Below are 12,973 nucleotides of genomic sequence, written 5' to 3'. Positions count from 1 at the left end.
CACTGATTCTATTTTGTATGAAAAACCAATAAAGCACTTTTTTGTTTCATGCCGTACAGGGTAACACCAGGACAGGATGTCAGTCAAACATAGGACCCACACCAATGATGTCATAGGAGAGAATTTGATATCGTGTGGGGGGGGGGGGGGGTGAACTAAATAATTTAGAGGCAAGGTTCTATTTATGGGGGACAAATGAAGCCAAATTAAATATTAGGGGTTACATGCCCCCATTACACACTATAGGATAATATTACTCACTCAGACTCCATTTCACCCTATTTCCAAACTACAACTAGCTATACACTAGTGGCCACAATTGTGAAACTCCAATTTTTAGAGAGCACGGAACTTTACCCCACTGTTGCCCCATTTACTAATTTCATCGTCCAATATAATATTATGTTTGTAACATTCATTGATTGTTTTTAAACATTACCTCCAATACTAGCGCAGTCATTTTTAAAGCGTAATGCCAAAAATGCTAAGCCTTTACAACAATTTTGCCCACTAGTGTACAGGCCTGTCTTGAGTCTGTAGAAGCAGTGGAACTGAACATCTTATTAAGCTTTCAAGATTTATATTTAAAACTACCATTATGAATTGTTTGTAGGCTATGAAAGATTAAGTTAAAACATGAGCTCCCCGGTTCTTACCCAACAACAATATTAAAAAAAGTGTTATCTGTCGGATGATTACATAAATTGGGTACTCAAATGAATTATTATAATTGTTCTGTTTACTTGGGAAACACATTCATGGAAATAAATTAATACAGCTCCCTGGACTTCAATGTATAATATTCGAAATCCCTAAGAAACAGAGGTGAGGCCTGGTTAACAGCGTCTCCTAAAGTATAAGGTGTCTGACTTTGGATCAAAAGAATAAGGGTTCGAGTTTCTTTGTGGTCGGTTTATTTGGGGTGGTGTGTGGTGCAGCTACATGTAAATGTAGTGGAAACCAAGATTAAAACATCCTATACACTTTATATTAATAAATAATGCTATATTCCTGATGTGTGAAGTTTATTTCTCAGCTGAGGGACCATTTCCAATATGAAAAATGTCTTAATATACTCATGACTGGATTTTAATCGGTTGGCCACCTGCCAACAGTCCAGTATCAGTTTTCCACCAGTGGGCTTCACAAGACCAAGAATTAGGCCCAGCTTTGGGCACCACATGTCGTGGTTCCAAGATATCTTTAAAAAAATGGATAGTTTAATTATTCCGCTCCCACTTCATGATATTAATCTCCATGATATAGTTTTCTACTCCAGGGAAAATGGGGGAAGTGACTAAAGATATTCTTTCGAGGCTTTCATCACACTAATAAATTTTTAGATTATACTTTCTCCATGCAGATGACTTTTTAAATTTGGGGTATTTCTAATGTGTAACACTAAGATTATATGAAACAGCACAACGAAAGTAATCATAAATCAAAGACTGCTCAGTGTGTGCAAAGGGCTTTTGTTGCTGTCAGGGACTAAACAATTTTATCTGCACAGAACAATTTAAACACATTATACCCCCATCCAGCCACATTAATATTTTATGCATTGCAATGCTGTCTCTGCAAAGATTATTCTGCGTAGTAACATCAGTGACCTGGTGGTACAAAGTCAGCCATTTCACAGCCATTTTTCTTCAGGCAGGTAAATCGCCTGCATAGGCCTGTAACACTAATAACACTCAGGAGTGAACATGTTTAATTGGTAAGTTTAATTATTACGGAAATGCTCTATTGTGGCAATATGACAATTTGATTGTCATCATTTTTATTGACATAAAAAATTATTAGGCAGAAATCAGTGGACTGGTATTCTGCAGGGGTGGCATGGTGGTGCAGTGGTTAACACTGTTGCCTCACACCTCTGGGACCCGGGTTCGAGTCTCTGCCTGAGTCACATGTATGTGGAGTTTGCATGTTCTCCCCATGTTGTCGTGGGGTTTCCGCCGGGTACTCCGGTTTCCCTCCACAGTCCAAAAACATGCTGAGGCTAATTGGAGTTGCTAAATTGCCCGTAGGTGTGCATGTGTGATTTACTGGTGTGTGAGTGTGCCCTGCGATGGGCTGGCCCCCCATCCTGGGTTGTTCCCTGCCTCGTGCCCATTGCTTCCGGGATAGGCTCCGGACCCCCCGCGATCCAGTAGGATAAGTGGTTTGGAAAATGGATGGATGGTATTCTGCATAGGGTGGTCCCCTACGTTTCTCTGGAATAGGCTGCAGACCAGCATCACTATCCTGTGCTTGATAAGCAATCAGAGGTGGAAGGATGGATTACAAACTGACAGATGCTAAATTGAAATGACACCAGGGACTGATGGGACTGCAGTTAACATAAAAAAAATTAATCAGTGTGAAAAGAACAGGAAACAGAATAAATAAAAATTTATGTGGTATTTAAAGGAGAAAGTAAACAGTCCCCAGAGAGAGGGTTCATAAATCAGCTGTGTTGGAAAGAGACAAATATGGATGCGTGTTTTATTTAGGTCCACACACTTGACCACTGAAGCTCAGTTAATCAGGACTCTGGCGCAGAAGCATGTTATTCATTAATCCAACGTTTTTATCCAAAGCAACGCAGAGGGAATGGTCACAGCTCCCTGGGAGTCGAACCCCAAACCCTCGCCTGAGTACAATAGAAATGCACCATAGGAAGGTTATTTTCGGGTGAATCCCACAGATTTGTTTTGCCAGAATTATCATTAAGAGGAATCCGCACGCATAGCTGTCAACTACTGTACGAGAAAGAGAAGCGATTCTTGGTTCAACTCTTCGTGTCAAACCCAACTACGAATGAAACTACGCAAAAACGACATGGAACAAAACCTTCTATAGAGGCAGATAATACTCCATTAGTGTTTTCTTCCGGCCACAGAGATATCCTTACCACAACAAAAACAGATCGACAGCTAACAAAAAAAAATGGAACCGGAAGAGAGTGTCACATTAATCTTACAATTAATAACAGCAGAACACAATTTCACGCACATAATGCATCGAGGCGTATTTCAGCAAATACGACCTTCCTAAAACAGAAGCTATATGAGCACGGCCATTATAACAAACTACATAGATATCGCAAGTGCAGGAAGACATCTGAGGTATTAAATTACACTAAGATTCACGTGGTAATTACTGCTGATAAGTTTAGATTTGGTCACGTGAATACTACAGTTCACAACTCTAAACAAAATTAAATCTAAAACAAAAAAGTACTTTTCTGTAATTTATTCGGCAAAATATACTAATAACCTACTACCAAAAGTTTTCTCACACTCATAAATTCATAAAACCTGTTAGTAAAATATCTACAGTTAGTTGGCAGTACTAACTTCCTCGTCTGTCACGGATAGTTACTACAATTTCAGACAGCTCGCGCTGCGCTTCTGGACGCTCCAGCAAAAATGTTTTCTTTGTCAACACAACAACGATGTGTGATTGGCTATTGGAAAAATAAGCTATTTTTTCATTGGCCGTAACTGAAGTCGATGTCATTCGTTGATGTTGCGTCGTCATCCCGGTCACCGATTGGTCGTTTTTCCGAACCCTCGCGTTTTCCGATTGGTCCGATGCCAATCGGCGCAGCAACTTGCCATTAGATCGGAGAGGTGTAAATAGTAAACGTTCTCGTTAGCGACGTTTGGTTCTTTTGGGGATCGAAATGTCGCCCTCGTGAGTGACAAACGGGCAGCCCCCCGGGACTTCTTCTGGGGGACGATGAGACAGAACAACTTCATTTATGTGAGGAGGTAAGTTTCACACAAGCTTATGGTCGCTGCACCGGCGTTGCGGCTCAGACTGTTGCGAGTGGGGCGAGCAGCCCGGGTGCGGCCTTCGCTTGGTAACTTTTACCACAGTTCGGCGGATCATTACTTTCCTCACCCACTTGCATGCCGGTGAGCGATTATTCCGGCGCTCCTACAAAGACAGTAGTGCTCATTCCAGGAAGTGTTGAGTGTATCCCTGTCCCGACAAACAGAGGAGCTTCGCTGAGCAGTAGGAGCAACTGTAATGCGGGATTAGCTGTCACCTTCGTATTAGGATAAACAGCACACGATTCGTGACTAGTTATTAGAGAACATTAACTTCAGGTTCTTGGTACTTTTGTTTCATTTGAACATGTCAGGTATACGCTGGTGTGCGGTTTAGTGATATTTTGTAAGTGGGGCTGACTTACCACATTATCTCAGCGGTCAGTATTACATTCAGCCCTGCTCTGCTCTCAACTGGGCTGCATTTAAACTTAATTTTCCCATTAAAGTTGCGTTCACATTAAACTGGATGTTTGTTCGCAGTTAACGGTATTGCATTTTCTTCGGCACAGTAGTAATATTTTATTGAGTTAAAAACTTCCAGAATCTAAATGTAGTGTCACACATTGCAGTGTCACAGTTGTTTGGAGAAGTTACTCTTTGCATGTTCAACCGCTGTCTAGGATGCCCTGTCCCAGCAATTGTACAGCTGACTGCCTAGTGATTTTTTTTATACAATACGTAATTATACGGGTCTATACTTGTGAGGAAGCCAAATTTTATGTATGTTAGTTTTTTATTTTAATTCAATTTATTTATTTATTTATTTTAGCTATTTGAGGTTTTGATGTGCCTTCATACTCATTCATCACCTTAATAGCTTTTTTTTTTCACCTGATAGATTAATTTAGTAACGTGCTTGTACAAGTTAAGTTCCTCATATTTGGCTGGGTGTCTGCACATAAATGTATTCCTGTGTGTGTGTTTCCCCTCCCCTCAAGCAGTAGTTTCTCTTCTCAGCTACACCACTTCACAAAAGTGTTGAATTGGTGAAATGCTTCTGGGAAGTGATAAAGTAGCGACTCTGTATATGTTAAATTTCAGTTTCACAGCTGAATAGTCATGTATCTTGATAAATATGTATGTTAGCTTATTCTATAATGAGACAAGTGAGGACAGGTGAATGCCGCAGTGAGTGACATTAACCTTGCAGTTGGCTGTCTGAAGGGCATGTTAGCACTTCAAATGAGCAGAGGAATGGGGGAAGAGAAAATTTATGGACAGACTTGTAACCAAAACTCGCTGGTTAAACTCCCTTGAGCATGCCTGATTTATTTTATTTTTAAAATCCTTGACCAAGGTGTTTGAATGCTTCATTCAAATACCAAAATAAGACTTATTTGTGGTTGACTGTGTTTGTTAAGAATTTTCTGCTATACTTGTGAATTTTGAATATGCACTTTTTTTAAATGCAGGGTACACACCCTATGCACATTTTCTGGACAGTCAGTTTGGCACCTTTTCCTGTTGAGTGAGAAAGCTGGTGGACAAGCGTGAAATGTGTGCAGTAACACTTCAAGTCTGCACATACCCAGCTGGGGATAGATTGGAACCAGCATTCCTGGAAGTTTCTGGAATGGCTACCAGCGAAGCCACCTTTTGAGCCACTGTGCTTCATGACGGCAATAACAGCAATTCCCTAGAAAGAATGCTGCTTGGCTGGTGCCTGATGCTGCTCTTAAATTTTGTCACGGCCAAATTATTTCAGGTAGTACATAGGTAATACAGGCAGTGCTGGAAGTACATGCGATTTGTCATCTTTTATTATATTCCAAATCATTTTCCATAGGTTTTCACTTTACGTTGACCATTGAAAGGCTATTTATGTACTTGTGTTGTTTGTGCGATTGTGGGATGCTGGAAATGGATGAATTCGGAGAGGGAGGTTATAGATTTAATAACTAGCAGCTGAAGCTCAGGTTATAAGATTTGTCCTTTTGAAAATTCCTTTTTTAGGCATTGGTAAAGAATCAAAGGTTTATCTTAGAGTTCTGCTGAAACAACGGACCATTATTTCACAAAATAGACTATTGGTTGTGAGATAGGCCCACCTTTGTGTATAACTGGGTGAACTGCTGTTTAAAGTATTTCTGCTAAACTGGTGTAGCTGTTTAATGGCTGTCCACTAAGTGATCATTTATACCACTGTGCTCTTAAAATGAAACGGAACTAAACGGGATGTCTCTGATTTCAAACCTTGTCCTTTGGCCTTGTTTAATTGTATGGTGTTCAGTATGGTGTTTCTCTTGAACTGTGTAGACGTCTTAGGAAGCCAAAGAAAATGTTTAGATGATGTTTATGTTTGTGTAAAACTATGATGTTATGCCTGTCAAACTGTGTTAGCATAGCTGTTAAAAAACTTCTGCTAAAATCACCCCAGAATTTGCAGCAGCTATCCAGTACAGCCATGTTTTTTGTTTTTTTTTTACTCAAACGCTAGCACACCTCGTATGGCTAATCAATATCTGATTGGCTTTTTAAACTGATTAATTAATTAAATGAGCTGGTGGTGAAATTTACTAAATGCATGGAATGGCTGGGGTGCCCCTGAGGAGAGGTTAGGGAACTGAAGCTGTGTCCATCTAGCCATCCAATTATATATCAGCAGCTTCTAGGAGAACAGAAGATATTCTTACTTGTTTTTTTTTTTATGTTGCTCAGGCAAAAGGGCAGGAGACGAGGCGTGAGGCACAAGTGCTACACACTGATCTGCCGTATATTTACTATTTCTGTCTTTTGGTAAGATTTTAGACTTTCTCGCCTGCTTCATCCTCCTTGGAGTTACAATTTCATTCATATATGTAGCCTTTTCTAACCCTCTAGTTTTCTTCCCAGTCCAAATATATATGGTTCTAATCAGCTGCTGATAACGAGGTATTCTGCAATATTTTAAATTGCTTTTCATAGACGTTAAGCCGAACTGTGATGCTGTAAATCAAGTAAATGTATTGGATTTCATGCAGTCTCTTAGCTTTGTCTCTAATAGTATTTTGAATGAACATGCCAGTTGGGGGAGCTTTCCCTGTGTCTGTCCTCTGCTTCATATATCTGTGATGGACTTTTAAACTGGGTCGCCACCATGTAATGAGAGCATTCAAATGTGGTTTATTGCCTGAAGCTGTTGAGACAGACAGTGGAATGAGCGGTTTTGCCCCTAACTGGGCAGCTACTAACACAATAGGTCACCCAAAGCTTCCTTTCAACCCATTAACCTACATAACCCAGTCTAAGACATTGACATACTGACAACAAAACACAGCTTCTCCAAATGCATGATGGTTAGCTGGCTGTAATAGATCAAACACACAATTGTTTTCCTTTTCAGGGCTGAAATGTGCTATTTTCAGGTCGTTGCGTGGCTCAGCAGGTTAGGATGCTGTATCTGATACGAAGGCCACTGGTTCAAATCTCAGCGTCGGCAGTGTGATTTCACTGTTGGACCCTTGAGCAAAGTGCTCCAGGAACTGTCTAACCCTCTCTTCATAATGATGTCATTGTAGTTACTTTCACAAGACGTCATTTTGGATAAGAGCAATGGATAAATAAAATATAGGGTGCTTTCTGCTTCTCAGCATGGTTTTGTATTACCGTGACCCAATAAGGGATCGTTTGTTTTTCTATGCAACTATGAAATTCTTGATTTTGGAAAGTCACATTCATTTAAACTCAGATACTGTTTGGCTAATTACTTGCAGTTAGGTCCAGTTTGGAAGGAGTAACCCATCAGTGTAGACTGAGATGCTAGGGTATGAACGGTATATGTTTTTGCTGAAGTTTGAGTTTGTTTTTCTCCTGTACAATAAAGGTAGGGGTAGCTGGGGAGAGGGAGGTGTGGGTATCTCTCCTGAAGTTGCTACCTTTGCGACCCGAACCCCCACTAAGCGGATGGTAATGGATGGATGAATGGACAATAAAGTTTTCACTTTTCACACTTGTTCACTTGTCATATACTTGACCTGTGTGTAACATATACAGTTCTCTGTATGCAACTGTGCATATTGGAGACTAAGGTTAGGCACAAGTTAGAGATTTAAAAGAAAACGATTTAAAAATGTTCAGTAAGTAAATACAGTTTCACTTTTCCTCCTAGTACGGACCTTTTTTGTATTTTTGACTTCTTTCTATGTCCTTTGAAAAGCGTTGAAGAGTTGTGTGATTCCTTAACTGCACCAATGCAACACACAGTAGTCTGTCGACCTTTTTAGTGCTCCACTTCATTCTGAGATTTATGGCTTGGTCAGTGCTGTCATATTTACTGAAGGAAGGGCATTGAAGTTGCAATCATCGCACTGCAGCCTTCACAATTCAGACTTTAATGAGTAAAGGACTGTGTAAATAGACTCTTAGTCGTGTTTAGGCTGTTTTGTTTAAACATTGTGACTGGTTTTGGTAATGGTTTATATGGTATAGATTGTACAGTGTCCTGTGCCATTAAACTGTGCTTCTGACAACTTTATTTAGATGAACTGGGGGAGATGGCACTGGGTTGAAATATGTTTTTGTAGAAACTAAATCTGGTTTGTGCTTGTTGTGCATAGATTGCAGTTTAAAGAGCGTAAACTGGCACTGCTGCAGTGCCTTGCCTTGGGAACTGCTACCGAAGTCTGAAGTGAATGTTTTCCTAGCAGGTGCTGGCAATCTGGACGGACCAGCGTGTAACTTCTGTTTTTAGGTTTTGCCCTCCTGTTTCAGTGAGTGAGTTTTTAGAAACCTTTTGAAATAGTAGAACCAATAGGAAGATCTAGTTGTACGTGCTTCTCAAAGTTAAGCTTTGAGTAGCTAAGAGTGCCAGAAAAAGGAGTCAGTTTTCACTATGACCAGTACAGTATATGAACATTGCATATTGTCATAGAAATACATGTGGTAATTTCTTTGTTGCTGCATGCATGAATCTGTTGCACAAACAGTGCCTTATATGGTTAGAAGGAAGCCCATGAACTTTCCTTCATTTTTAGTACCCAAAAGTTTCCCCTTATACCAAAATCATCTGTTAACACTGATTCAAACCACAGCCTGTCCATATGTACATTTTAAGAAATTAGGGTTTTTGATAATTTTATAGAAACATGATTTTTATCACTTGATCTGTCAAATTTTTAAGGGTTTTATTTGTGAATCAATGTAGTAGTGTTTTGACAGTTTTTTTCTGTGTTAAGTAGTGCTAATGATCGGTGCTAAATTTATGGCTAGTAAATTGGTTGGATTATTATCAGCTCATTCTAAATGTGTAATCACACCATCTGGCAAAAGATTTGCTACTTTAAAACTGCTTTTGTCTTGTAAAAAGACTGGGAAAAAAAACAGTAGCTTTGCTTATAATGAAAACCTAAAACGAATGTTATGCACAAAGCATCTCTCCATTTGGTTACCAGAGAAGTGGTGTGCGTGAAGGTGAAGCTACGATATCTGATGCAAGATGATCGGGGAAGCTATAGTTACTGAAGGCTGACCTAGATGCTTGTTAGATCTTGCTATTTCATGAAATGGCAACACCTAACATTGATTCAGAGGATTCAGAGGGCCCACGCTTTTGAAGAAGAGAGCTAATAAACATCGACACACATGCGGTGAACAGCAGTCATCCAAATAGAGAGCGACCTGGTATGTTCTGTAATTATTTAAGCACACTATTCATTTATTTATCAGATGCAAAGCAACATGCATTTGAGAATGCAGGGGCAGCCTGTCCTTGGAGCTATTGAGGTTAAGAGCCTTGCTCAAATCATGCTCCAGACACTTCTAGTACAATGCAGATAAATGGGCTTACTGTTGCGTTACGAAACAGACTGTGGTTTCCTCATCGGGTCCATAGACATGTTGTTGTGCGAAATGGCATCTTTAATTGCCTGTAGTGTTTGTGTGAGAGGATGTTTGTGTCCCGCGATGGAATGGCATCCCATTCAGGGTGAACTCCTGCCTAGTGCCCTAATGCTCCCTGAGATGTTCTCCAGCATCTTCTGATCCACTAGTGGAGTTTTTGTAAGCGGGATGAAAGAAACACTGAAGTTTTAATTTTTATGTTAGTCAGCTATGCTTATTTGAGCCACTGTGCCACATTGAATTTCTTGAAGTTCAATAAGAAAGGCTGTTTTACTGGTAAAATCACCGTCATCCAGTTAAGGCTTTGACATCAGTGTATATAATTAGCTGCTTTAATTTTGTACACTGTACTAAATGAATAGTGAAGAAAAGGGAATAGAAAACGTAGGTTTCAAAAACAGAAGTGGATATCAAAGTGCTGGATAATCCAAATTTACCTGTGATGTTAAAAAAAATGCTTACTACTCTGAACCTTATGTCGACTTTCCATCATTTATAGGGACGTTTCACGAATGATCTTTTCCTTACTGCTGGAAATCCATCACGTTGAAAAGCTCTTCTGAATATAAGTACATCATTGCCCTGAGTAAGGAATGGCAGGCCGCTGTTCGCCATTCTGAGCGTCATTGTAAGCACTTTCTCTAGCCAGGCAGGTTTTGATGGCACTGGAGATTAACCTCTAAACAAATTATGGGATGGATGGCTTTATATTTTTGATTCTGACTTCATATTGCCCAAAGGTCAAGCATTCAAGAAGTTTGCAGCTAAGGTGAAGTGAAAAAGTTAGGAGCTGTTTTTAGAATTCTGCCCTTTACTCCAAAAGTTTGAGACTTCCAAATATAACCCATTAATACAATGCAGAAGGACGTCGCCTTATTTTTTTGGGCTCTGCTGATGTGAGGAAGCAGCTTACACTTGCTTTTATCTGTAAGTTCCTGCTAAGTTCCTGCTAATATTTTTCCTCTGTCAATCATATTAAAAGTAGTCTTGCATCTTCGGACAACTGCTCCTTCTTCTCAAAAGTCATATTCTGAATTTTTTTTTTATGGCGTTTTTCCAGGCTTAGCCTATGTGACGTTAATTGTTGCTTTCCTGAGATTTTACAAGAGCAGCTACTCATGTTGTACAACACAGGAGACTTGGGTCATCTGTATTGAAGCTTCATGAAATTTTGGCGGCCGGCGACTTTGCTGTTGTCGTTGATGTTCTATACCAGGTAAACTGGGGAAGTGGAAAAGGTTTACGTTCTAGTGGTTCTCTGGCAAAAGTAATCTAGTCAGAATGAGTCATTTGCATAGGATGCCTGAGTTTTCCATTTTTCTGAAGCCGCAAGTCTTAGTTTGAGAGCGAGCTACGTTTCTGCTGCTCACTGGCACTCAGGGGTGATGATCGCCGCTTAAGTCACACAGCCACTCACCCATGATGCTTGACACAGCGGCAAACTATCAGCTGCAGCAGTCTGGGCCTCAAGTGGCCATTGAGTGCTCTCATGGCAATCGCAGTGCCTGTTGAGATTCGCTTACATTATAAAGGTGCCTGGCTATTGCGAGGGTCGCTTTGGTCCTCAGCCGTCCCACGGGTCACGTAGCTGTGCTGCCAGGTACGGATTTCACCAGTTAATGAGCGTCAAACCTCCATCCTTTTGGGTTGTGGACCGGCTGCTTCACAGTTAACGGGGCACCATAAGGGACTGATGGGTTCTCTTAAAACTTGTTCTGGATTAGGCCTCTGGTGGTCGGCCGTTTGTATCCTGTGGTTTGGCAGAATAGTCACATTGCCTTTGGGCCCGTTAGTAAGGCCCTTAACCCCTAAACAACTCCAAGGGTGCCAGGTAAATGTCTGACCCCATGCTTGAACCACAAGCTTCACTTTCAACTGTATATGTGTGTGTCTTTTTTTTTTTTAATCGATGAAACCTTTTATTGGGCTGTTGCAATACTCCATGTCACTAGTCACAAGTACCAGTGAAAAAACTGGCCATCAACCCGACCATACATATACACAAACATCACAGTAGGAGGTAGACAGGTCGGGAAGACAGGGGCAAACAGAGAGAAGAAAAGAAACAGAATAACATGAGGAGAGAGGAGGAGAATAAGAAAACAGCCCCCGGACTGTACTCCAGTGGGGAGGACATTGTAGGAACCGAAAAAAACACCTCAGCAACATAAGCACATGGTCACTGCACCTTGCAACATAAAAAGGTACGACTAGCAACAGGTGAGGGAGATGGGGAGGTGGAGGTAGTCCAGCACAGACAAACAGCCATCCGGTCCTGCAGCCACGAGGGAGCTGGTCACAGACTCGCCTGTTCACGCTGGGGGTATGAAGCGGCGAAGGCGTGGGATAGGGGGAGGGTGCGGTACTAGACGAGACTAAACAAGACGAGAGGAGCAAAGCAGGGAAGATAAGGGGAGGGAGAGAAGTGCGTCCGCCTCCGCTGAAAGCTAAGAAAGGCACTTGTGTACAACTGACAAACAGCATCATTTTATTTTATTAAACACCTCTGAAAAGAGGTAATGCCCAAAAATGTCAATGACAGTTTCAGACAGCAAGGTTAGTGAGTGGTTTTCTGGTTGCCGTGGGATTCTAGGACATTTTTGATTTGCGGTTAAGGCTTTTAATTGCGTCTACAGTAGCCTCCTGACCCTAGCCGTTGATGCTCATCGTGGATGACCAAAGCTGCCATATGGGAGGTAGACTGAATTTAAATGTTACTCCTCCGCTTCACAGGCAGCAGTAATTTGATGGGGCAGAGCAAGCACAGGAGGAGCGGACTCTCAGCGGGCCGCCGCATTCATTACACCTGCTGTAGGAGCCTCTTTAGTGCAAACGAGGGTTATTGATCCCTGTGCCCTGGCCAATATCTCTGTGTTTATCAGACTCCTTTGAGTTAAACACAGTGTTGAGTGTCTATGAAGATGCAACTCTACTTCATATACTGAAACAAAAGATTTTAATGTCATGTAGATTTGTAATTTCAACGTTTATGAGCTCTTCAGTCATATTTTTTTCTTGTGATATTTTGGTCTTTGTAGCTATGCTGAGCCTTGATACTATTTTGTTAGTGTTAGGGATGTTAACCCAAACCCTATCTGCTCTCTCTTATTTGCCAGTCCCGGTGCCAGCGAAGGGTAGAGATGGAGACCAAAGGCAATGAGAGCACCTTCCCATACCTGGAAGACTTGGACTCATACCTCTCGGAGCACAACTCCACAGTTGTGTGGCTGGTTGTAGGTCAGTGTTGTGAGTGAACGTGTAGGATGTAAATAACTGGAGATTTTTATCTCCATGTCTCCTGTACTTGGCAGGCAGGGTTGGTGCTGAGGCAT

The 12,973-nt window shown here is 41.1% G+C and overlaps 1 protein-coding gene across 3 annotated transcripts in view; it reads left to right on the top strand.

Annotated features, from left to right (window-relative positions):
* Positions 1–3,581: 3,581 nt before the first annotated feature.
* Positions 3,582–12,973, top strand: part of LOC125726313 (transmembrane protein KIAA1109 homolog) — a 72,425-nt gene continuing 63,033 nt past the window's right edge. For all 3 annotated transcript variants that reach the window (XM_049002603.1, XM_049002602.1, XM_049002604.1), the window contains exons 1-2: positions 3,582–3,758; positions 12,758–12,878. In XM_049002603.1, coding sequence (XP_048858560.1) covers positions 12,782–12,878 — 97 coding nt within the window. In that variant the 5' untranslated portion in view covers positions 3,582–3,758; positions 12,758–12,781. The remainder of the gene's footprint in view (positions 3,759–12,757; positions 12,879–12,973) is intronic.

Source organism: Brienomyrus brachyistius, unplaced genomic scaffold (genome assembly GCF_023856365.1).
Source record: "Brienomyrus brachyistius isolate T26 unplaced genomic scaffold, BBRACH_0.4 scaffold70, whole genome shotgun sequence".
Classification (NCBI taxonomy): Eukaryota; Metazoa; Chordata; class Actinopteri; order Osteoglossiformes; family Mormyridae; genus Brienomyrus; species Brienomyrus brachyistius.
Note: the sequence above shows the minus strand (reverse complement) of the source record. Positions and strands in the feature narration are given on the sequence as shown.